Source organism: Salmo trutta, chromosome 7 (genome assembly GCF_901001165.1).
Source record: "Salmo trutta chromosome 7, fSalTru1.1, whole genome shotgun sequence".
Classification (NCBI taxonomy): Eukaryota; Metazoa; Chordata; class Actinopteri; order Salmoniformes; family Salmonidae; genus Salmo; species Salmo trutta.
The window spans coordinates 46,448,300-46,467,247 of NC_042963.1; the positions used below are offsets into that span (position 1 = coordinate 46,448,300).

The following is an 18,948-nucleotide window of genomic DNA, read 5'->3' on the forward strand; positions in this document are numbered from 1 at the left end:
GTGAAGATGCTTAGCAGCCATTAGCATAGCGCTATCAGATGCATCAGGGATCCCTGGGGAGTCTTGTTTCCTTCAAATGGAAGGCATCCATCAAAACCCTCCCATACCTAACCACCATGGTTGCGTCCCAAATGGCATCTTATTTCCTATATAGTGTATCACTTTTGACTAGGGTCCAATGCACAACTTTTGACGAGATGCCCTATGGGCCCTGGTCAAAAGTTGTGCACTATGTAGGGAGCATTTGGGACGCACACTATGAACCCATCCGGATCACCTCTGTCCTGTCCCAAGGGACCAAACAACCACAACCTAGCAGTGGCAGCAAAGGTCATTGTGGGATGACGCTGCTGCTGCTACTCTCTGGGGGATATGTTGACCTGGAGAGGGAACAAAACAAGCAGAGATCTGTCCCCTTTCTATCTGAGACCGAAATAAGGGGATCCTTCAAAAAGTATTATTAATGGCTCTCACCCTTTATATAAATAGTTATTTTTTTTTGAGGGGGGGGTATTTGACATCCCGGATGAATAATCTAGGCGTGTAGCTTTCCTCATTAGGAGAAGGTGGAAGGATACATAATATGCCATCCTTTTAAATGTCTTTATGGTATCTGAATCCTAATACAGAAAGTGGGTCTGAAATGAGGCTTGATATTTCCAGCTCATGCTGTGGAGCTTAAGTGAATTTAATGCCATTTAGAAAGCTCTACGCTATCAGTAATCTCTACGATACTTGCCAGTAGATTTAATTAGGATATTAAGGAACCATAACGTATATCATTTCATGACAAACTGTCATGACATATGACATACTTTTTCAATGTTATTTTAAAGAATGGTCATCTCTATACTAGCCGACACAGTTGACTGGTCCTACAGTGAACTGTACTGCAGTGTGTGTGTGTGTGTGTGTGTGTGTGTGTGTGTGTGTGTGTGTGTGTGTGTGTGTGTGTGTGTGTGTGTGTGTGTGTGTGTGTGTGTGTGTGTGTGTGTGTGTGTGTGTGTGTGCACAGATTCCCCGGCCAGGGGCTGTGAGGTGCTCAGAGCACAGACAGGATGAGACTATTTATAGCCAGGAGAAGAGAAATAATTCAGTGTGATCAGAGTGCAGGTCATTCAAGTCCTCTTTTCAGAGAGGAGACAGGGAGAAGAGAAAAGAAGAACATCCCCGCTCCTCTCTTTCCCCTCTCTACCTCTACTCCCCATTAATGAAAGGAGTGATATCTGTTTGAATCCCTTCTGTCTCCTCTCTCTACTCTCCATTCAGGTCAAATCTTCTTTTCACAGAGGAGACAGGCAAAAGACGAATATCCCCTCTCCTGTCTCTACCACTCTATCAGTCTTCATTCATGACAGTGGAGATATTTCCTATCTCTCCACCACTATTCTCCATTCATGACAGTGGGGATATGATATCTGTTAGACGCGTTATGGCTCAATCCCCAGTCCTTTCTGTGAGCTGTCAAAGGGAGACACTGGAGATATGGATGTCTTCTTCCTCCGAAAAGCGCAGCACAGCCAAAGCCTGGCCAATAATCATGATATTTCTTCATCTTAACCTACTGCCAATTAATGAAACTTGACTTGACAGTATATGGCTTAGCTTGCAAGGTTTATGTCAACTGGGTGTTTTTCATAACATATGGCTTTCATATATGGCTTTCAGGGGACTGCAATGGAGTCTGTAAAATGAATTTGAATGAATATATGTATTTAACATATCTCTGATACCTCCGGAGAACGTATGCACAATGCCATTCCACGTGATGAGATAACTATTCAGGAATAGATTAATAAAGCAGCCTACAATTAGTTTCATCACATAGAAGCCAGTTCACAGCACAGTGTTTGGTTTGAATGCAAAAACATGTCATTTCCCCTTTTGTGAAATTATGTCGAAATTCAAACAAAATAAAAGCTAATTATTTTCTCATTCAGATTGTACCACATAGTTACCAAAAATATACCCCGACAATTTCAGCATACAAAGGTAAGGTCGTATAACATTGTATATAACATATTAATAACACAGTAATAAGGCGTGATTTGCCTACTCACCTCTGTAGCAATAACCATCAGTCTTTGACGCTGAGAAGAGTTTGCGCCTGTCCGTCGAAAGTCAATTTCCTCTCGCTCGAGGTTGTTGATTTACAACAATGTCTCTCAGCATCACGACTGAAAACTCAGCTTACGCATATCTTTGCAAATCTTTTTTTTGAAATGAACCTCGGAGCTTCTTGCATGCGTTCCGTTAACGCAGTCACGTTCTTGGTTGTCTGTTGAATTGACCTATTAGGTTTAGGGAGGATTGGAGAGTAGCTCGAGGGTGAGAGAAGTAGGCTAGCCTACAAGGGCGGTTTGCCAAATGTGTGAGTGGAGCGCAGCGCAGCATCTCCCTGCTTCTATTTCTTGCTCTCTAAGTCTCTGGCAGTCCCATGGGAAAGCGATGCAGCTGATACTGCCGACACTGCCAGGCAACCGCTACAGTAATAGTTCGTGCTTCAAAGGTCTGGAAACCGCAAGCATTCAGGTAGACCTACAGTTGTGTCAACTTGTGTGTGTGTGTGTGTGTGTGTGTGTGTGTTTGTTTGCATATCACATGTGGCGACTCCCCACGATTCGATCTACCTGCTCTCTGTCCATGACAAATGTATCAAGTGTCAATTTAACAGGAGCATAATCCTTTAAATATGAAACATTTTTGTCTTTCATTTCAAATGTATTGTGGAAAGTAAAATACTACACTAGAAAAGTATATTGTTGATTTTCCACATTGACCTTTGGAATGGCCTGCATGAATGAGTGCTGTGTCCTTTGTTTGAGTTGTATTTGTATAGGCTACCTGACGAACAAACCGTCTTGTCTGTCATCCTTTTGCTTTATACAAGATGAAGAAGGAGATTAACACCTTGCTTAAAGCAGTCCAGCATTTGCTGTTGAAACAACACCCGGTAAATGTCATTAGGACATAGAGCGACTATAGGCCTACATCAGAGTGCATAGTGACATGTTATCCCTTTCATACTAAGACGTTTTTCTGCCAACTTTACTATACCTCCAACTTTTTTCCACCTTTTCCTTAGATCTGAAAGGTATTGATGGTATCATAGCCGAAACGTTTATTTCCGCCTAACGACCATAGTAGCCTAAATGATTTCGGTAAACTCCTGCCTACGGGTTTAGTATGAAATGTAGCCACAATGCTGAGGCGACTGGCGCACACTACGGTCGCTAGGCAGCGCGAGTTAACCATCCTTCTGCCAGTTCTTAACTTTGCAAGGCAGGTCACTTCTCCCATCTTCGCTTAGCCCACCAGCATGCACTGTTTTCTTAACAACAACTGGATGGATCCATAAAGAATTACTGTGGGAATAAATATCACTGAATGTCACTGATTGACGGACATTTTGGAATAAAGTAGGCTAATACAACTGAAGACATCTATCAAATTGTTTCTTACTGAAACTCCCCAAATCATCCATTCTATGTAATACATTTGAAGCAACAGCCATCCGCGTATGGTCAACTAGATGATCATTTCAGCGCCGTTTTGATTGGGACAGCGTCGTCGCGCTGCTTGGAGACAAGTGTGGGTACTCCTCCTGATAAATCAATCAAGGACACATTTTCTTTTCACTGAATCTCAGTTTGGATATTGGTTAGGCTAGGGAAATGTTTGCTAAGTTTAAGTGAGTGCTGCTCATGATCATTTTGTCCAGTTGGATCATTTATCAAAACATTTTGATTGCATGTCATGTAGTTTACCTAGTAGATTATTTTACTCTTCACTCGCAGTTGTTTAGCATCTAGGCCTAATCCCGAACAAAAGCCTGTGACTTCACTGATTTGTTTCAATGTGATTTTGTATCACTGAATCTCCATCTGTAGCCTATAGGCTAGGCCTATTTGGTTAATTGATTTCTGTCTGGGCAAATAAGTGACGGTGGTAGCTCATCTCGTTCTCTCATCTATCACTGATCAGAAACGTTTAGCATGTAATAATGTAGCCCAGTGTAGGCTTATTATTTTGATCATTATTATGCTAGATTGTGTATAGGAAAATATCCTAAATCCCGCAGAGGTTGTGAAATATGAACACCAGACTCACATGCTTTTGAAAATAGGATTGCTATTATGTTCTATCGGTATCATGATGAAGATACTGTCAATGTAAAACCCTACGGCTACTCCCTAACACAGTGGAGTGAGGGTAGGAAAGAGATGAAACATGGATACAAAAAAAGCATGGTGTTTGTCTCTGTTTCAAAATATTGCTTTTTTATGACAGCGGTTCCACACGTTCCCATGACACAAGTTGTGTGGGAAATATATTATTTGTATTATATTCTGTTATATTCCATAATATTCTTACTATGTGTTGACTGTGATGGGGTGGGTGTGTCTTGTCTGTTTAATGATTAAAATAATGAACTATTGATCTCATTCATTTGGAAGTAACATAATTAAACTATAAATATGCCATTCTATTGGTTTGGAAATACATTTTATTATTCGGATTATGTTTCTTAGGACCTGCCTAAACAAATGAATGATGGTTTATTTGTTATGGTGTATATTCAATGGATTTATTAAAATAGATTCCCACCAAAATCTGCACACCACTACTACCACGCCTCACCTGCATGCCGGCATGCACATGCAAGGTATAAAAGGCCTATGCAGGCAAGAATGTGGTAAAAATGGGCCTGTATGTAAGGGGGTCATAAACATTGGCCAATTTATTTTACAGGCAAAATACCAATCCTATGTGAAAGCAGTATTTCAGACACAGACAACAATAAACTGCATTTGATCACCCTCTGCTGTTTTAGTTGGGTACATTCTGGGCCTACTGTATAAATAAAAAGTCTCAAAACACCATGATTGTGTAATGAAACCGTGAAAAGTAGTGCATCTAAACTGAGATCTGGTGTTTGAAGGGTGTTTGAATGTAAACCCAAAGTAAGTTTTTTAAAACAGAAATGTAGCACTCTGAAACACCCAAATTGGTTATTCAACCTGAATATTGGTGTTTTTAAGAGAGTGCAGTAAACACTTTTTGGGGTTTCAGTGCATGTAAAAAGCAGCATCAAAACACAATAACTGTGTTTCTTATACAATCAATGGTTTAGAAATGCAAATAGTTTATAGCCTAAATATTGATTGATGATAAGGGTCTATGGAGAATATTTTTTGTGGAATTCCCCCCCCCCCCCCAAAAAAATATGCTTTATTCTGAAAGTTTATAAAGAAAGGGCAAGGACGATGTTACATTTCGTTGAAATTTTACCCACTCAACCACACAGCCACACTGTCGGAAATTATTCTGGGGTGAATTGAAATTGAAAAAAAAAATACATATAATGAATAAAAATGAATGCAAGTCGTGCAGAGCCCCTGACCTAGTGGTAACGCACCCAGCTTAGACACGTCACCTCTCTTCCCACCGAAGACCCCGCTCCAACCCTTCAGTCTGTTTCTCCCTGTAACGGCTGTCGTGCGAGAGACTGGCCCAAAACGCAGCGGAGTTAGTGTTCATCATATTTAATTAAGCAAGAACACTATACAAAAACAAAACAAGGAAACCGACAGCCAAACAGTCCTGTCAGGTGAAACACAATGACAGAAACAATTACCCACAAAACCCCAACGGAAAAACATGAACTTATGTGTGACTCCCAATCAACAACAACGAACTTCAGCTGTGCCTGATTGGGAGCCACACACGGCCCAAAACAAAGAAATACAAAAACATAGAAACAGAACATAGAACGCCCACCCAATGTAACACCCTGGCCTAACCAAAATAAAGAACAAAAAACCCCTCTCTATGGCCAGGGCGTTACACTCCCATATCTATAATTCCTCTGTCATTTCATAACAGTCTCAATAAAGTGTAAAAATACCCCAAAATAAAAAAGAAATGTATGTATGTAAGTGGTTTCAATGATTTGTTAATTTAATTTTACCAAGATAATGTAAATCTAACTTAAAGCTGCAATATGTAACTTTTTGGGCAACTAGACCAAATTCACATAGAAATGTGTGTTATAGATCTATCACTCTCATTGAAAGCATGTCTAAGAAGCGGTAGATCTGTACTATGTGCTGTATTTCTATGCTTCCCGTTCCTACGTTTAGTTTTTGCTTCTTGTGATTTTGTCACCAGCTTCAAACAGCTGAAAAAACAATATTTTTGTTTATTGAAAATATATTTCACAGCGGTTTAGATGGGTCAGTGATTCTCTACACTATACATTGCTTGTTCTGTCACATAAACTGAAATGAGGAGCACTATTAGAATTTTAGCAACCAGGAAATGGCAGAGCGATTTCTGCATAGTGCATCTTTAATATTTTGTTCAAAATGTAAGTATCTTTCATGAGGACAAACAAAGAGAGAGACGATAGAGTGATTGAACTAATTAGAAGTCTTTGGTTTTAATCACCTTGAATTTCCCATCTTGCAACGTGATTCTGTTTTTTGGATTGTGGGTAATTCAACATTTTTAGACTTTATGATTCTTTCACACAATGTTGTATGCATGTTTGAAGAAATAAAATTATATGTCTATATTAGTATTAAGATTGTTGTGGTGTAATGGATCACGATGAACGTATTAATAAACATTCAGGAAATTTGACATTTAGTAAGGACAGCACCAATTCCCACATTCATGATTGTCAATGAAAGAGGAAATTGCAACATTTTCAGTTCTTGCCGTTCAACCTCCAGTTACTGCTGGTAGTTTGAACACTGTGCTTGGCAATGCCTGCCAAAACGGTATACAGTATAATGGCAAATTATCAAATACATAAAATAATGTTAAACATTAAGAAACTTCTGAAAAAGGGATCAAATTCTGTACTAGACAGGATTCAAAACATCATAATGGTGTTTACAAGCTTTAGAGGGAGGAAACAACATCAAAAGAGAAGGGATGTTATTCTGCACTAAACAGGACTCGAAACCCCAAAATACCGTTTTCACCTTTTTCTGTTAGTGCTCCCAGTCCCTGGCAAGGTGTTACAACACACCATGTAATGTTTCAAAACACCTCAGAATGATGTGTTTCAATACTCCAGCAAAGTTAAGGTTTTGTCTCATTCAAGTTGGTGGCTTCTCAGTTGCCACTAGTTTTGGTGTTACAAAGCACTTAATTTTAACAGTGCACAAGCCTACACTCACTAACAGTGTGTCAATAGCCGTTGTCCATGGAGGGACTTGCTAATGTATGACTCAATTGTCTTGTGAATTCATTCAATTCAAAACAATGTAGCTTGAATTGTAGCCATCAGGCTGAAATAATAGCTCTATGGTGGCTCATATTGATTGAGCTGAAGGGTCTTTGGGCAGTTTTTGCTTTTCACAATCTACTCTGTCTGATTGTGACTTAATGTCCTTCGCTGTAGGGAGGAAAATACACAAACTTTCTGTCTGTCTTTCTGTCTGTCTGAATTATGCACTTTGGTTTTATAGCCCCTTTAGTTCCTCATTCTTATGGGATTTCATCGTGAGACGGGGTGCATGTTGTTGACATGACGCTTTTTTTATGTGCTACTGCATTCATTGCACAAGACTAGAATTCTATATCAGCCCACAAATTCTAGAACATACAAGCGTTTGAATGTGTTTTTGTTAGTTAAGAAAAAACAAGTCACTGAAAAAATAACAGTGTGAAACAGTTGAAGCTCTTTTCACTGAAATATCTTGAAATGGTTGAGGTAGGGAAAACAAACTGTTCTATCGTACTGGTGTTTTATGACGCAATTAGTCTCACAAAGAAGCATAATTTCCTGCTGTGCATTTGAAACACGTTTTATTGTTATGGTTTATATTGATATATTTAATAAATAATTTGAGCTTGAGTTAGAAAAAGGCTACAGTAGCCAGTTAGTAGCTTGTTAATGTAGTAAAATGAATTTCTCATTCTAAATCAAATGCATTTTCCATTACATCTATTGGTATTGGACATATTTAAATAGTGCTTAGGCCTAGGTACAGTTAGTAGGCCCAGACAAAATAAAACATTTTAAATAATGGATTAGGAAGTCATATGGATAATCATAATCATATGTCTTATCATTATCTCTTTGGCAGAAGCAGCCACTAAGGTTAAGCCAGGGTTCAAACAACAGCCAGGTCAAAAAAGGCAGTGCCACGCAGGCCAGGGGTTAGCAGGAGGAGTCAGTGTTGGTACACAGCCATGCCTGGCTCTGAATCCAACCACCGGGAGACCAGAGGAGGCTGTAGACCAGGCTGCCATCCATCCCCAGAGACAGGTAAGCTACACCAATTTCTAATTCCTAATTCTATGAGCTACACTGACTGCACTATAGCCTGGTCCCAGATCTGTTTATGATGTATTGTGAACTCCTATGGTCAATCATTGTCATACCAAAGTTGACAAGAAAGCTCAGAGATGTGAGACTAGGTTATCAGTGCTAAAAACACCCGGCCCAAATTACTCTTTCTATGATGCAAACTACTGTACTAGCTTGGTCCCAGCTTTGCACTTGATGCAAATGCTTAATAAATCTGTCCCAGAGGGATTGCAGTTTCTCTTCCTCTGTACTGACAACTTGAATAGTATTCTATTCCATCTGTTCACATTCTGTTCACTCTTCTTCTTGTACAGAAGCTGAAGAAGGAAAGAGGGGAAAAACGAATAATGAGAAGGGGAGTATATATAATTCCATTAAAGCAATGTAAAGTGTCTACCCTCCGTATCCCAAAGGTGATATAGAACTCTACTGCTATCTGAAGTGTACAGAAGGGATGCCACCAAGCCAACTGACCGTCTCTGCTCATCCATGGTCTGAGTGTCAATGAGTACCAGGCCGTCTACAACAGAGTGGTGGAGCCCTTCGCTAGTACTGCTAGTGCATTGTCATCATATAGTCACGCCCAAGGCATACGGTAGACTTAAAGGAGAGACTGCTGGACAGACCAAAGCTTGAGGAGGTGGTCCACGAATACGGTTGTGTGGAAGTTATAGAAACGTTTTATCCCAAGGTTAGGCCTCAAGCCTCAAGTCTGAGGCACCAGAGGGCTCATGAGATGCCCAAACCTAAAGTGACTGTGTGTGGCTCTACTACACAATATGTGGCTATGGGTTGGTAGTAGAGCCACACACACAGTCACTCTGTATTTTCTCATTTTAAAATATTCAATTGAATTTCAACATACCCTCATCTGATGTCTTGGCTTTGTAATCATCACAATGCATCAGGTCATGTAGTAACACAGACAAACACTGGCTAGCTTTGATGAGCCGACAACTTGTTCCTACAATTAGCAATTGATTTCATATGGGCATGATGATTCATACAGATTGGCTGATATTACTTTATTACATAAAGTAACCTCTGTAGAATTGTACATGTGCTGTTTCTATCTATTAACTCTATGAAAGCACAATACAGAGAAAAAGCACACTGCTCATTTTACAGCAGGCAAATTGGTCTCAGTTTCTATGAGTTGAGAGTGAAAAGGCAGACCCAAATGTTTATCATTCCTAAGATATTTGCATGGTTCAGTTTCACACTGAATGGAAAAAGATGAGGATGAGTCCTCGGCGCGTCACAAGAAAATATTACGCAAACCTTTTCATGGTCTTTTAACTCTGTTGACTCTGCGAAGTGAGCGTCTGGAGGAAGTGGAGAGGGAGGTCGTGAGGCAACAAAACCAGAACATCTGTTTTTATCATCATTTTTACTAAATTGGATGACAGCTCTAAATAAAACATTCCATATGATATTAAACTTCATATCATTAAACTTATAAATATATTAGCCTGGTCTCAGATCTGTTTGTGCTATCATGTCAACTCCTCATCATGTTTTACATAACAAGGAGTGGCAAGGAGTAGCATGATGACACAAACAGACTGGTGCCCAGGCTAGAAAAATATCAATGTGATTAAAACATCTTTACCTTGGTAACTGTCATAAATATACATTTCATACTGGAGCACAGGAATATTGAACTATTTACTGTGTATCTAAAGACACCTGAAAGATTGCCTATTCTGCCTGTGTCTTGGAGTCTGCTAGTGCTTTATTATTTCCCTTCCTGCAGCAGGGGAGCAGCTGCCTGATGCGGGCCAGGTAGAACAGGGGTCCAATGAACAGGCCGAAGTTGGGGAAGGCCAGGAGAAGCTGGAGGATGCGGCAGTGTATGCGGTTAGCCTCCTGGTCCTCCTCCTCCAGGTGCCACATGGACATGAAGGGCACCAAGGCCACCAGAGGAGTGTAGGCCACCACGGAGGGTACCAGCACAGCCAATATGTTCTTCAGAGCTCTCCTCTTCAGGTTCATGCTGCCCCCAGACCCGGAGCCCTCCCCAGGCCTGCTCTGGCACAGCACCCACACGATGCCCACCAGACACATCAGCATGATCAGGAACAGGACTGAAGTGGTGAGGGCCAAATACAGAACCATGGAGAACACCCCCTGGAAGTAGGCCAGCAGCATCACCACCAGGGTGAGGAGCCAGGCCAGGGCACAAACCCCGGCGCGGTACTCCCACTTCCCCAGCTGTATGTAGGCCATGGGGTGGGCTGCCGCCAGGTAGCGCTCCACACACATGCAGGCCAGCAGGAGTGGACATCCGAAGATGTTGAGGGCGGAGAGGGCTTCGGCCGCCGTGAGCATCTGTTGGGACGCGTCGTGGTGCATGGCAGTGTAGATGTCCATGGGCAGGCTGAGGCAGTAGAGAATGTCCAGGATGGACAGGTTGAGGCCCAGGACCTTGGAGGCTGACAGGGCCTTCTTGCTGCTCATCAACAGCCACAGCAGGCCCATGTTGGCTGGGAGACCTGTCAGCAGGGTGAAGATCTTGATGCTCAACCACACAATAGAATCGGCAAGTATGTGGCACTGTTGCATCACCTCGTCTATGCTGCTATCTACGCCGTAGAATGACCAGAAAATTTCAACAAATGATGACGTGGCAAAACTATTGGTGCCATTGGAGTTTTGGTCCACGCAAAAAGAAGTGTTGCTTATGTTGCAGGGGGGTGGCGTAGGGCTACCCCCATAGGAGAAAGTGCTATTGATGCCCATGGTGTCTCTTCTGAGGAAACGTATCAGAAGACTCTGCAGTGGACAAAAGCAAATCCTTATTTACATAATATTGAATGTTTATAAGGAAAAGTACCACCAACCATTCAAAGTGAATGGGGGAAACACCTGTGGTAATGGGATATCATAACTATTATTTACAATCAATTAACACTCAAGAAGTCATCAATCTCTTATGTATAGGTTGCATCTCAATCATTTTGACGTAAGTCTCAAACACTCCCCTCCACTCTACATCCATTGAGATTTAACAAATAAGGCTTATCAATCCTGACATTCACACCTGAGATTATATTTCAAAATGTAAACTAATGAAATCCATTTACAGAACATCTTATTTGTTCACAAAAATCTACTTATAGGGCGACCTTCAAGCCATTGAACAATATAATTCCAAGGTTCTTTAACTTATGATACCAAAGTAATAAACCCTATACATCATAATTACATTATAAGATAGTACTTTATTATAAGGTGTAGGATCTTAATTTGAGCCAGTTTGCTACAGCAGGAAAATAATCCTGCAGCATCAGGAAATGTGAATTATTATGTGGGTATAATAAATGGAGAAATATACAAGGGTTGAAGTTTGCATTTCCTGCTGTACAGGAAAATTCTTAGAAACAAATTAAGATCCTACATCTGTAATCCCCAAAGGGGAAATTTGTTTGTACCAGTTGATACATACAAATTCCCCCCTTTGGGGATTAATAAGTACTATCTTATCTCTTGTAATTGAAAACTGAAGACTTGCGATTTAGTATACAAAAGAGGGAACTAACCTGATCAGATAGATGAAGGTGGATAGCTGATGAGGACTCTGTGATGTAACTACAGTGTTTGTCTGTTTTCTAACCCTCCCCCTCCTCATCCTTTGCATTTGTAATTTGTCAGAGAAAGAGAGAGAGAGAGAGAGAGAGAGAGAGAGAGAGAGCATATTCCTGTGATGGACTTGTGGAACAGGAAAAGGTGCTAGACCCAGGAGGGACCAGGACAGGTATAGGGCTTTTCTTCTCGGTTTTGTATTTTGTGTCTGACTAAAACTACACCATGCAAATATCCCCTGAAACACACAAACAATGTGGGTTGGTAACTTCACACCAAGAAGAAAGTCTCTCAACAACACTAGTTGTTCTTTCTTTGCCTTTACGTTCATCCTTCACCTTACTTTATCTTTGTATGGCTCTCATCATGTTGCAACTCCAGGGGAACCACCATAATACCACAGATACAAAGGGATGTTGCTCAATAGGTATATCACTAGGACGTTGATCAATGGATATTGTTGGTTTGTTATCACAGAATACAGAAGTGTAGGCCATATACAAACACAAGATGATGTTTGCTAGTTGATGATGGCCCATTGTACTTATGGCCCATTGTATTGAAGGTCATAGTCTTTGCTCTGCTGTAGGTAAGTTATTTTGCGCTACTGTATGTCGGCATTCATTCACACTTACTGAATTCTGACAGGCATGCAGTTTACATGTGAATAACCTAACCCTTGGATCTGTCAGTTTTTAAAGGCCCGGTGCAGTCAAAATGTGATATATTTCCACACTATAACAAAATTGTGATTATTATGTTAAGTGTAAGAGTTGTTTGGAAAAACGGCCTGAAATTTCAGCCTGCTGGGTGACATCACCAGATGGTAAATTAGTTAATAGACCAATAAGATCGAGAGTTCCAAACCTCTCTGCCAATAACAGCTAGTTTTCCGTTTTCCCTTCCCTACTCAGACCACTCCCAGACAGTCCTAGCAACATTTTTGCTTGAGAAATTGCTCTTTGCTAAGAAGCAATTTTTGTTTCTTTTTGACCATTTTAATTTAAAACAATCACAGTAAGATACTTAATTGTTAACCAGAAATGATTTGATATTGAGATAAAAATGGCTGCATTGGACCTTTAAAGTGTCAATCAGCAGTTGCTACATCCATTTTTGGACTTACAAATGAATGATCTGTACCCATTGATTCTTGAAGAATATAACTTACAAATGTCTAATGAGCTGAGTTCAACTGTTGTTCCCCATCAGACCAAAATATAAGCTTGTTTTACACCAATGTTTGTAAAGAAAGAAAATGTAAACAAGCAGTAGACTATATAGCCTCAAAACGTGGTTAAAAATATAATTTTGGATCTATAGCTCTGTCTATGCATTTGAGAATAGTTCCATTTCTCCAGCCCCATTCCTCAGATTTTTATTTTACTGCTGATTACCGCTTTAAATGGAAGATTGAGTTAATTGTCTTTATGATGTCATATTTGGCTACCATGGACAGAATTATTTTTTGGAACGTAGGAAACATACCACTTGTCCTCTTGGGACACCTGACTGCTGACCTAAGTCCCCACTCATACATTCTATTACTTTTGATTGGGTAATTGTGCTCGGGACGTTTCCAAAGCAGGTAAAGGTGGTGGGACAGGGTCTTTAGCCAAAAAATGGATTATTTAACACCGTGCCTGGATAGATATTTGATGACCTTGACCTACACAACAATGCTTGACTCAAAGGATGATTCTGCAGGTATGATGCAAGAGCACATAGGGGTCTTGTTGCATGCTGACCTATGAGCTCATGCTGAGCCCTTGATTAAAACACGCTTATAAGTTGGAACTAAGTTTTTATCACATACAGTAACATCAACCTCTTCTCTTTCCTGCCAGGCAAAGATATAAGCTTCGCCTGGGGCAAGGGAGTGGACGTGCGCGTGACAAACCGCCTGCGGGTCCCGCTGACACCGGACAACTTGCAGTCGCTTTCCTTCAGCATTCCGGGCCTTCACACGCGACTCAACACACCACTGGAACATGTAGGCCTGTTTCACTATGGCCATTTACTGGTGTACAACCTGCCATCGGTGCCTGCCGACAAACCAGACGAAGACAGTGGGGTTTCCCTCGCTCCTCCATTGAGCTGCTTTTATTTGGGAGAGGACGGTGGAGAGGTACAGGGCTCAGCACGAGATGATGCGCCCGCGGGGATTGTCTCAAACTCTGTCTCGCCGGAGGGTAACTGCTTGTATTCAGCAGGACAACCTGAAGATTCTCCAGTAATAGACTCTCCAGATTTGAGAGGCAGTGACGAGCAGTCTCTGTGCAGCGGTTCAGAGAACTTCTACACATGTCCATCTGCAGCCTCTCAGGACTCCGTTCCGTCCCCTTGGAGTGCTCATTGGGCGTCAGCCGCCATGTCCCCGCATTATGGGTCAGGGTCATCACCAAACCTGCCTAGCTCCACACCGACCAGCGAAGATCATAGTGACAGTAATGAGCTGTTGTCGGTGGAGTTCAAAGGGCGACGCTACGTGCGTGTCCTGTCCCGGGTCAAGCCTAGGACAGATGAAGACGTGGAGGCCAGTTGGACGGTGACAGACTTCACGAAGCGCGGGGAGCCCGTGTTCTCTCTGCGGCTTGACTTCATGCGGCCCCGACCACCCTTACCCCGGTGGATGGAGGGCATAGCAGAGAGGTACTGGTGATGATGATGGGCTTGACAAGAGCTGGACAGTACATGCCAATTTTTACTGATCTGCCTCCAATGTTGAGAAACATCTGACCAATTCCCACTGTCAAATAAACAAACTCCAATTAAACGTATGGTTGTGTTATTTATCAAACAATTCAATGCAAGTGTCAGCATAATGTCAAATAGAATAGAATATCACTTTATTATTCATCAGGCCAAATCATTGAGGCTGTGATCATTAAATGTCAAGTTGAATTGACAGCCTAAGCTACCTGACTCTATCCTGTAGGCCTACTCTCCTCTCTCTCACTCAAAACATCCCCAACGTTTCTTATTAACCTATGTTTAATCTATCGTCCAAAACATAGACTTCATAAGGTTGGCTACTTTTTATTATTTTTTAAAATAATTGAAATCTTCAATTAGAACCTGATATATGTAGGCCTAGGCCCAGCGGAGACCTACGGCTGGAACAGTGGTGTATTGTGGGTACATTTTGTGAGGCAACCCGTCTGTCTAGAGAGACTAGCAGAGCTCAGTGTTTGAAGCCTCCCTGTTTTTATGTGTGTGAAGACAAAGACAACTTTCCACATTGCGTAGATCACCACCTGTACTGTTACAAGCAACCTCAATGACAGTGGAATGCTCATGGTCTTATTTTGATTAATTGTATTTCTGAAGAACAGAGGAAGATTGCAGTGGGCCTCAAAAGAATACGGACAACAGAAGTTGTGTGTTTTGAACTTCGGAGCAGAGCACCCGTCAAAGGAGTCATCTCAGGGGTGACGATGGATGTTCAGGTTGAATACCTGAAGAGAATTCCTGATCTGGTTGGTGCCCTGCGCTTGACCCTCTGGGTGAAAGGAGAAAAATAAGAAAGTCTATCGGTGTCACACCCTGATCTGTTTCACCCGTCTTGTGTTTGTCTCCACCCCCCTCCAGGTGTCGCTCATTTTCCTCATTATCCCTTGTGCATTTATACCTGTGTTTTCTGTTTGTCTGTTGCCAGTTCGTCTTGTCTTGTCAAGCCTACCAGTGTTTTTTTCCCCGGTACTCCTGTTTCGCGGTAGTTCCAGTGACCATTCTGCCTGCCCTGACCCTGTGCCTGCCTGCCGTTCTGTACCTCTTGACAATGTCCTGGATTACTGACCCCTGCCTGCCCTGAGCCTGCCTGCCATTCTGTACCTTACGGACTCTGCCATGGATTACTGACCCCTGCCTGCCCTGATCCTGAGCCTGCCTGCCATTCTGTATTTTACGGACTCTGCCATGGATTACTGACCTCTGCCTGCCCTTGACCTGTCGTTTTGTAAATACCTTTTGTTATTTCGAACTATCTACATCTGGGTCTTATCCTGAGGTCTGATAGTCAGTCCTGTTGTTTTTTTATTAAGAGCACCTACATACACATGTGAAGCTTGGTTATGTAAAACACGCTGTAAGTGTAGTAGGATGGCCCTTGTGTGCAGAGATGGCCCTTCACTCCATACAAACAAAAAACTGTACGGGCCCAGTAATAAGATATTACCAGTGGTAGGGCAGTTGGTGAGTAAAGACATAAGTGCCATCCAGCCTGTCTTTGTCATTGACTCTCTGGCCAGACTATTGCTGGGGCTGCCAGCAATTGAAGCATTGCAACTCATTGAGAGAGTGAGCGAACTGTAGGACCCAGGGGAGGTTTTCAAAAAGACATTCCCAAAAGTATATTCTGGCCTAGGAAGGCCACAGAATCTTCCTGAAAGAGGATTCAGTCCCCTATGCCCTTACCACCCCCCGCCAGGTGCCTATCCCTTTATTGGAGAAAGTAAAGGAAGAGTTGGGAGGATGGAAGAAATTGGGTCTGTGTCTAAATAGAGAGTCCCACTGACTGGTGTGCAGGGATGGTGGTGGTCCCAAAAGCCAATGGGCACATAAGGATATGTGTGGACATAACTAACTTGAATGAGACACTGCAGAGAGAGACACATCTTACCATCAGTAGAGCAGTCACTGGCTCAGTTGGATGGCTCACAAGTCTTCACAAAGCTGGATGCCCGCTCAGGCTTCTGGCAGATACCCCTGTCACCAGAGAGTAGGGCGCTCACGTTTATAACACCGTTTGGCCGGTACTGTTTTAACGTTTTGCCATTTGGAATCGCTTTCGGTCCTGAGCATTTCCAACGACGCATGTCCCAGCTGTTGGATGGGCTGAGTGGCGTCATAGTCCACATGTCCCAGCTGTTGGATGGGCTGAGTGGCAACATAGTCCACACGTCCCAGCTGTTGGATGGGCTGAGTGGCGTCATAGTCCACACGTCCCAGCTGATGGATGGGCTGAGTGGCAACATAGTCCACACGTCCCAGCTGTTGGATGGGCTGAGTGGCGTCATAGTCCACATGTCCCAGCTGTTGGATGGGCTGAGTGGCGTCATAGTCCACATGTCCCAGCTGTTGGATGGGCTGAGTGGCGTCATAGTCCACACGTCCCAGCTGATGGATGGGCTGAGTGGCAACATAGTCCACACGTCCCAGCTGTTGGATGGGCTGAGTGGCGTCATAGTCCACACGTCCCAGCTGATGGATGGGCTGAGTGGCGTCATAGTCCACACGTCCCAGCTGATGGATGGGCTGAGTGGCGTCATAGTCCACACGTCCCAGCTGATGGATGGGCTGAGTGGCGTCATAGTCCACATGTCCCAGCTGTTGGATGGGCTGAGTGGCGTCATAGTCCACACGTCCCAGCTGATGGATGGGCTGAGTGGCGTCATAGTCCACACGTCCCAGCTGATGGATGGGCTGAGTGGCGTCATAGTCCACAAGTCCCAGCTGTTGGATGGGCTGAGTGGCAACATAGTCCACATGTCCCAGCTGTTGGATGGGCTGAGTGGCGTCATAGTCCACACGTCCCAGCTGATGGATGGGCTGAGTGGCAACATAGTCCACACGTCCCAGCTGTTGGATGGGCTGAGTGGCGTCATAGTCCACACGTCCCAGCTGATGGATGGGCTGAGTGGCGTAAATAGTCCACACGTCCCAGCTGATGGATGGGCTGAGTGGCAACATAGTCCACGCGGACGATGTGCTTGTGTGCGGACGGGATAGAGCAGAACATGATGAAATGCTCACAGCAGTTCTGACCAGACTCCAGGAGACTAGCCTGACACTTAATGAAAAATGCAGCTATGCACAGTCCAAAGGTATTGTTCTTGGGACATAAAATCAGTGCAGCTGGAATAGAGCCGGACCCGGAAGAGATCAACGCCATCACAGATATGCCCATCCCCCAGAACATGGCTTAAGTCAGGACCTTCTTATGAATGGCCACATATTTGGGTTCCTCCCACAGTTTTCAGATACAACCAAACCCCAGAGAGACTTAATAGCCAAAGAGAATGACTGGTCATGGGGTCACATGCAACAGGTGGCATTTGACAAAATCAAAGGAGACCTGGCCTCACAGAGAGTGCTGGTCCAGTACCGTCCCCACGCTAAGACAAAAGGTGTCAGCAGATGCATCATCCTTTGGGCTAGGGGCGGTCCTCACACAGATGCAGGACAACATAGAGTGGTGTCCAATAGCATACATGTCACAAAGCTTATCCAACACGGAGCAAAGGTATGCACAAGTGGAGAAGAAGGCGTTGGCTATTACATGGCCATGTGAAAGGCTTTGCCAATATCTTATTGGCCTGCAGTTTACAGCAGAGACTTACCACAAACCACTGTTGGCTCTGTTAGTGACTAAAGCACTGTATGACTTGCCTCCCAGAGTTCTGCTCTTCTGCCTCAGATTGCTGAGGTTCACCTACAAGATGGTGTATGTGCCAGGGAAGGCACTGATCACAGCAGATGCACTCCCCAGGGCCCCAATTAAACATCCATTATCAGAGGAGGAGCAATGTCTAGAGGGTGAGGTACAGGTGTCCATTGATGCAGTAAGAGACAGTCTACCTGCATCTCAGACCAAACTGCAGCAGATTGCAGAGGAGCAACAGCGAGACCCCATCTGCCAACAGAAAGTACAGCAGTGCAAAAAGGGATGGCCGGGGCAGGAGGAACTGCCTCAGCTGCTGAAGCTCTATTGGGTGCACCAAAGTGACTTCCACTCTAATGGAGACCTTCTCATGAAAGGAAAACATGAGGGACACATGGGGATAACCAAATGCAGACTGAGGGCTTAACAGTCGGTGTGGTGGCTTGGTCTGAGTACTCAGATTGCCAAGCTGGTGGTCCAGTGTGAGGTGTGTGCAAAATGTCAATATTGTCATCCTGAACCAATGATGGCAACGAAGTTGCCAAAACGGCCATGGCAAAAGGTAGGGGCAGATATGTTCTATAGGAAAAATGACACTTATCTGTCAGTGGTAGATTACTATTCAAGATACATTGAAATAGCAAATACACTCATA

At 43.1% G+C, this 18,948-nt stretch overlaps 3 protein-coding genes and 1 long non-coding RNA gene across 4 annotated transcripts in view; 2 read left to right on the forward strand and 2 right to left on the reverse strand.

Moving 5' to 3' along the window:
• LOC115197525 (carbohydrate sulfotransferase 8) overlaps positions 1-2,157 on the reverse strand; it is a 100,359-nt gene extending 98,202 nt beyond the window's left edge. Inside the window, exon 1 of the mRNA XM_029759154.1 lies at positions 2,061-2,157. The gene's annotated coding sequence lies outside the window, so the exon portion shown is untranslated. The remainder of the gene's footprint in view (positions 1-2,060) is intronic.
• Positions 2,158-2,444: 287 nt separating this feature from the next.
• LOC115197527 (uncharacterized) lies at positions 2,445-9,159 on the forward strand. Its single transcript, XR_003879023.1, has 3 exons — positions 2,445-2,532; positions 8,103-8,284; positions 8,641-9,159. It is a non-coding gene; the product is annotated as an uncharacterized LOC115197527 (long non-coding RNA).
• An 868-nt stretch (positions 9,160-10,027) lies between these two features.
• Positions 10,028-12,086, reverse strand: LOC115196620 (G-protein coupled receptor 183). Its single transcript, XM_029757469.1, has 2 exons — positions 11,869-12,086; positions 10,028-11,101 (listed from the first exon to the last, which is right to left on the reverse strand). The coding sequence occupies exon 2, from the start codon at positions 11,066-11,068 to the stop codon at positions 10,028-10,030; it is 1,041 nt and encodes a 346-aa protein (XP_029613329.1). The 5' UTR covers positions 11,069-11,101; positions 11,869-12,086.
• Positions 12,087-13,367: 1,281 nt separating this feature from the next.
• On the forward strand, positions 13,368-14,683 carry LOC115197526 (uncharacterized). Its single transcript, XM_029759155.1, has 2 exons — positions 13,368-13,618; positions 13,759-14,683. The coding sequence occupies exons 1-2, from the start codon at positions 13,534-13,536 to the stop codon at positions 14,571-14,573; spliced, it is 900 nt and encodes a 299-aa protein (XP_029615015.1). The 5' UTR covers positions 13,368-13,533; the 3' UTR covers positions 14,574-14,683.
• The last annotated feature ends 4,265 nt before the right edge of the window (positions 14,684-18,948 follow it).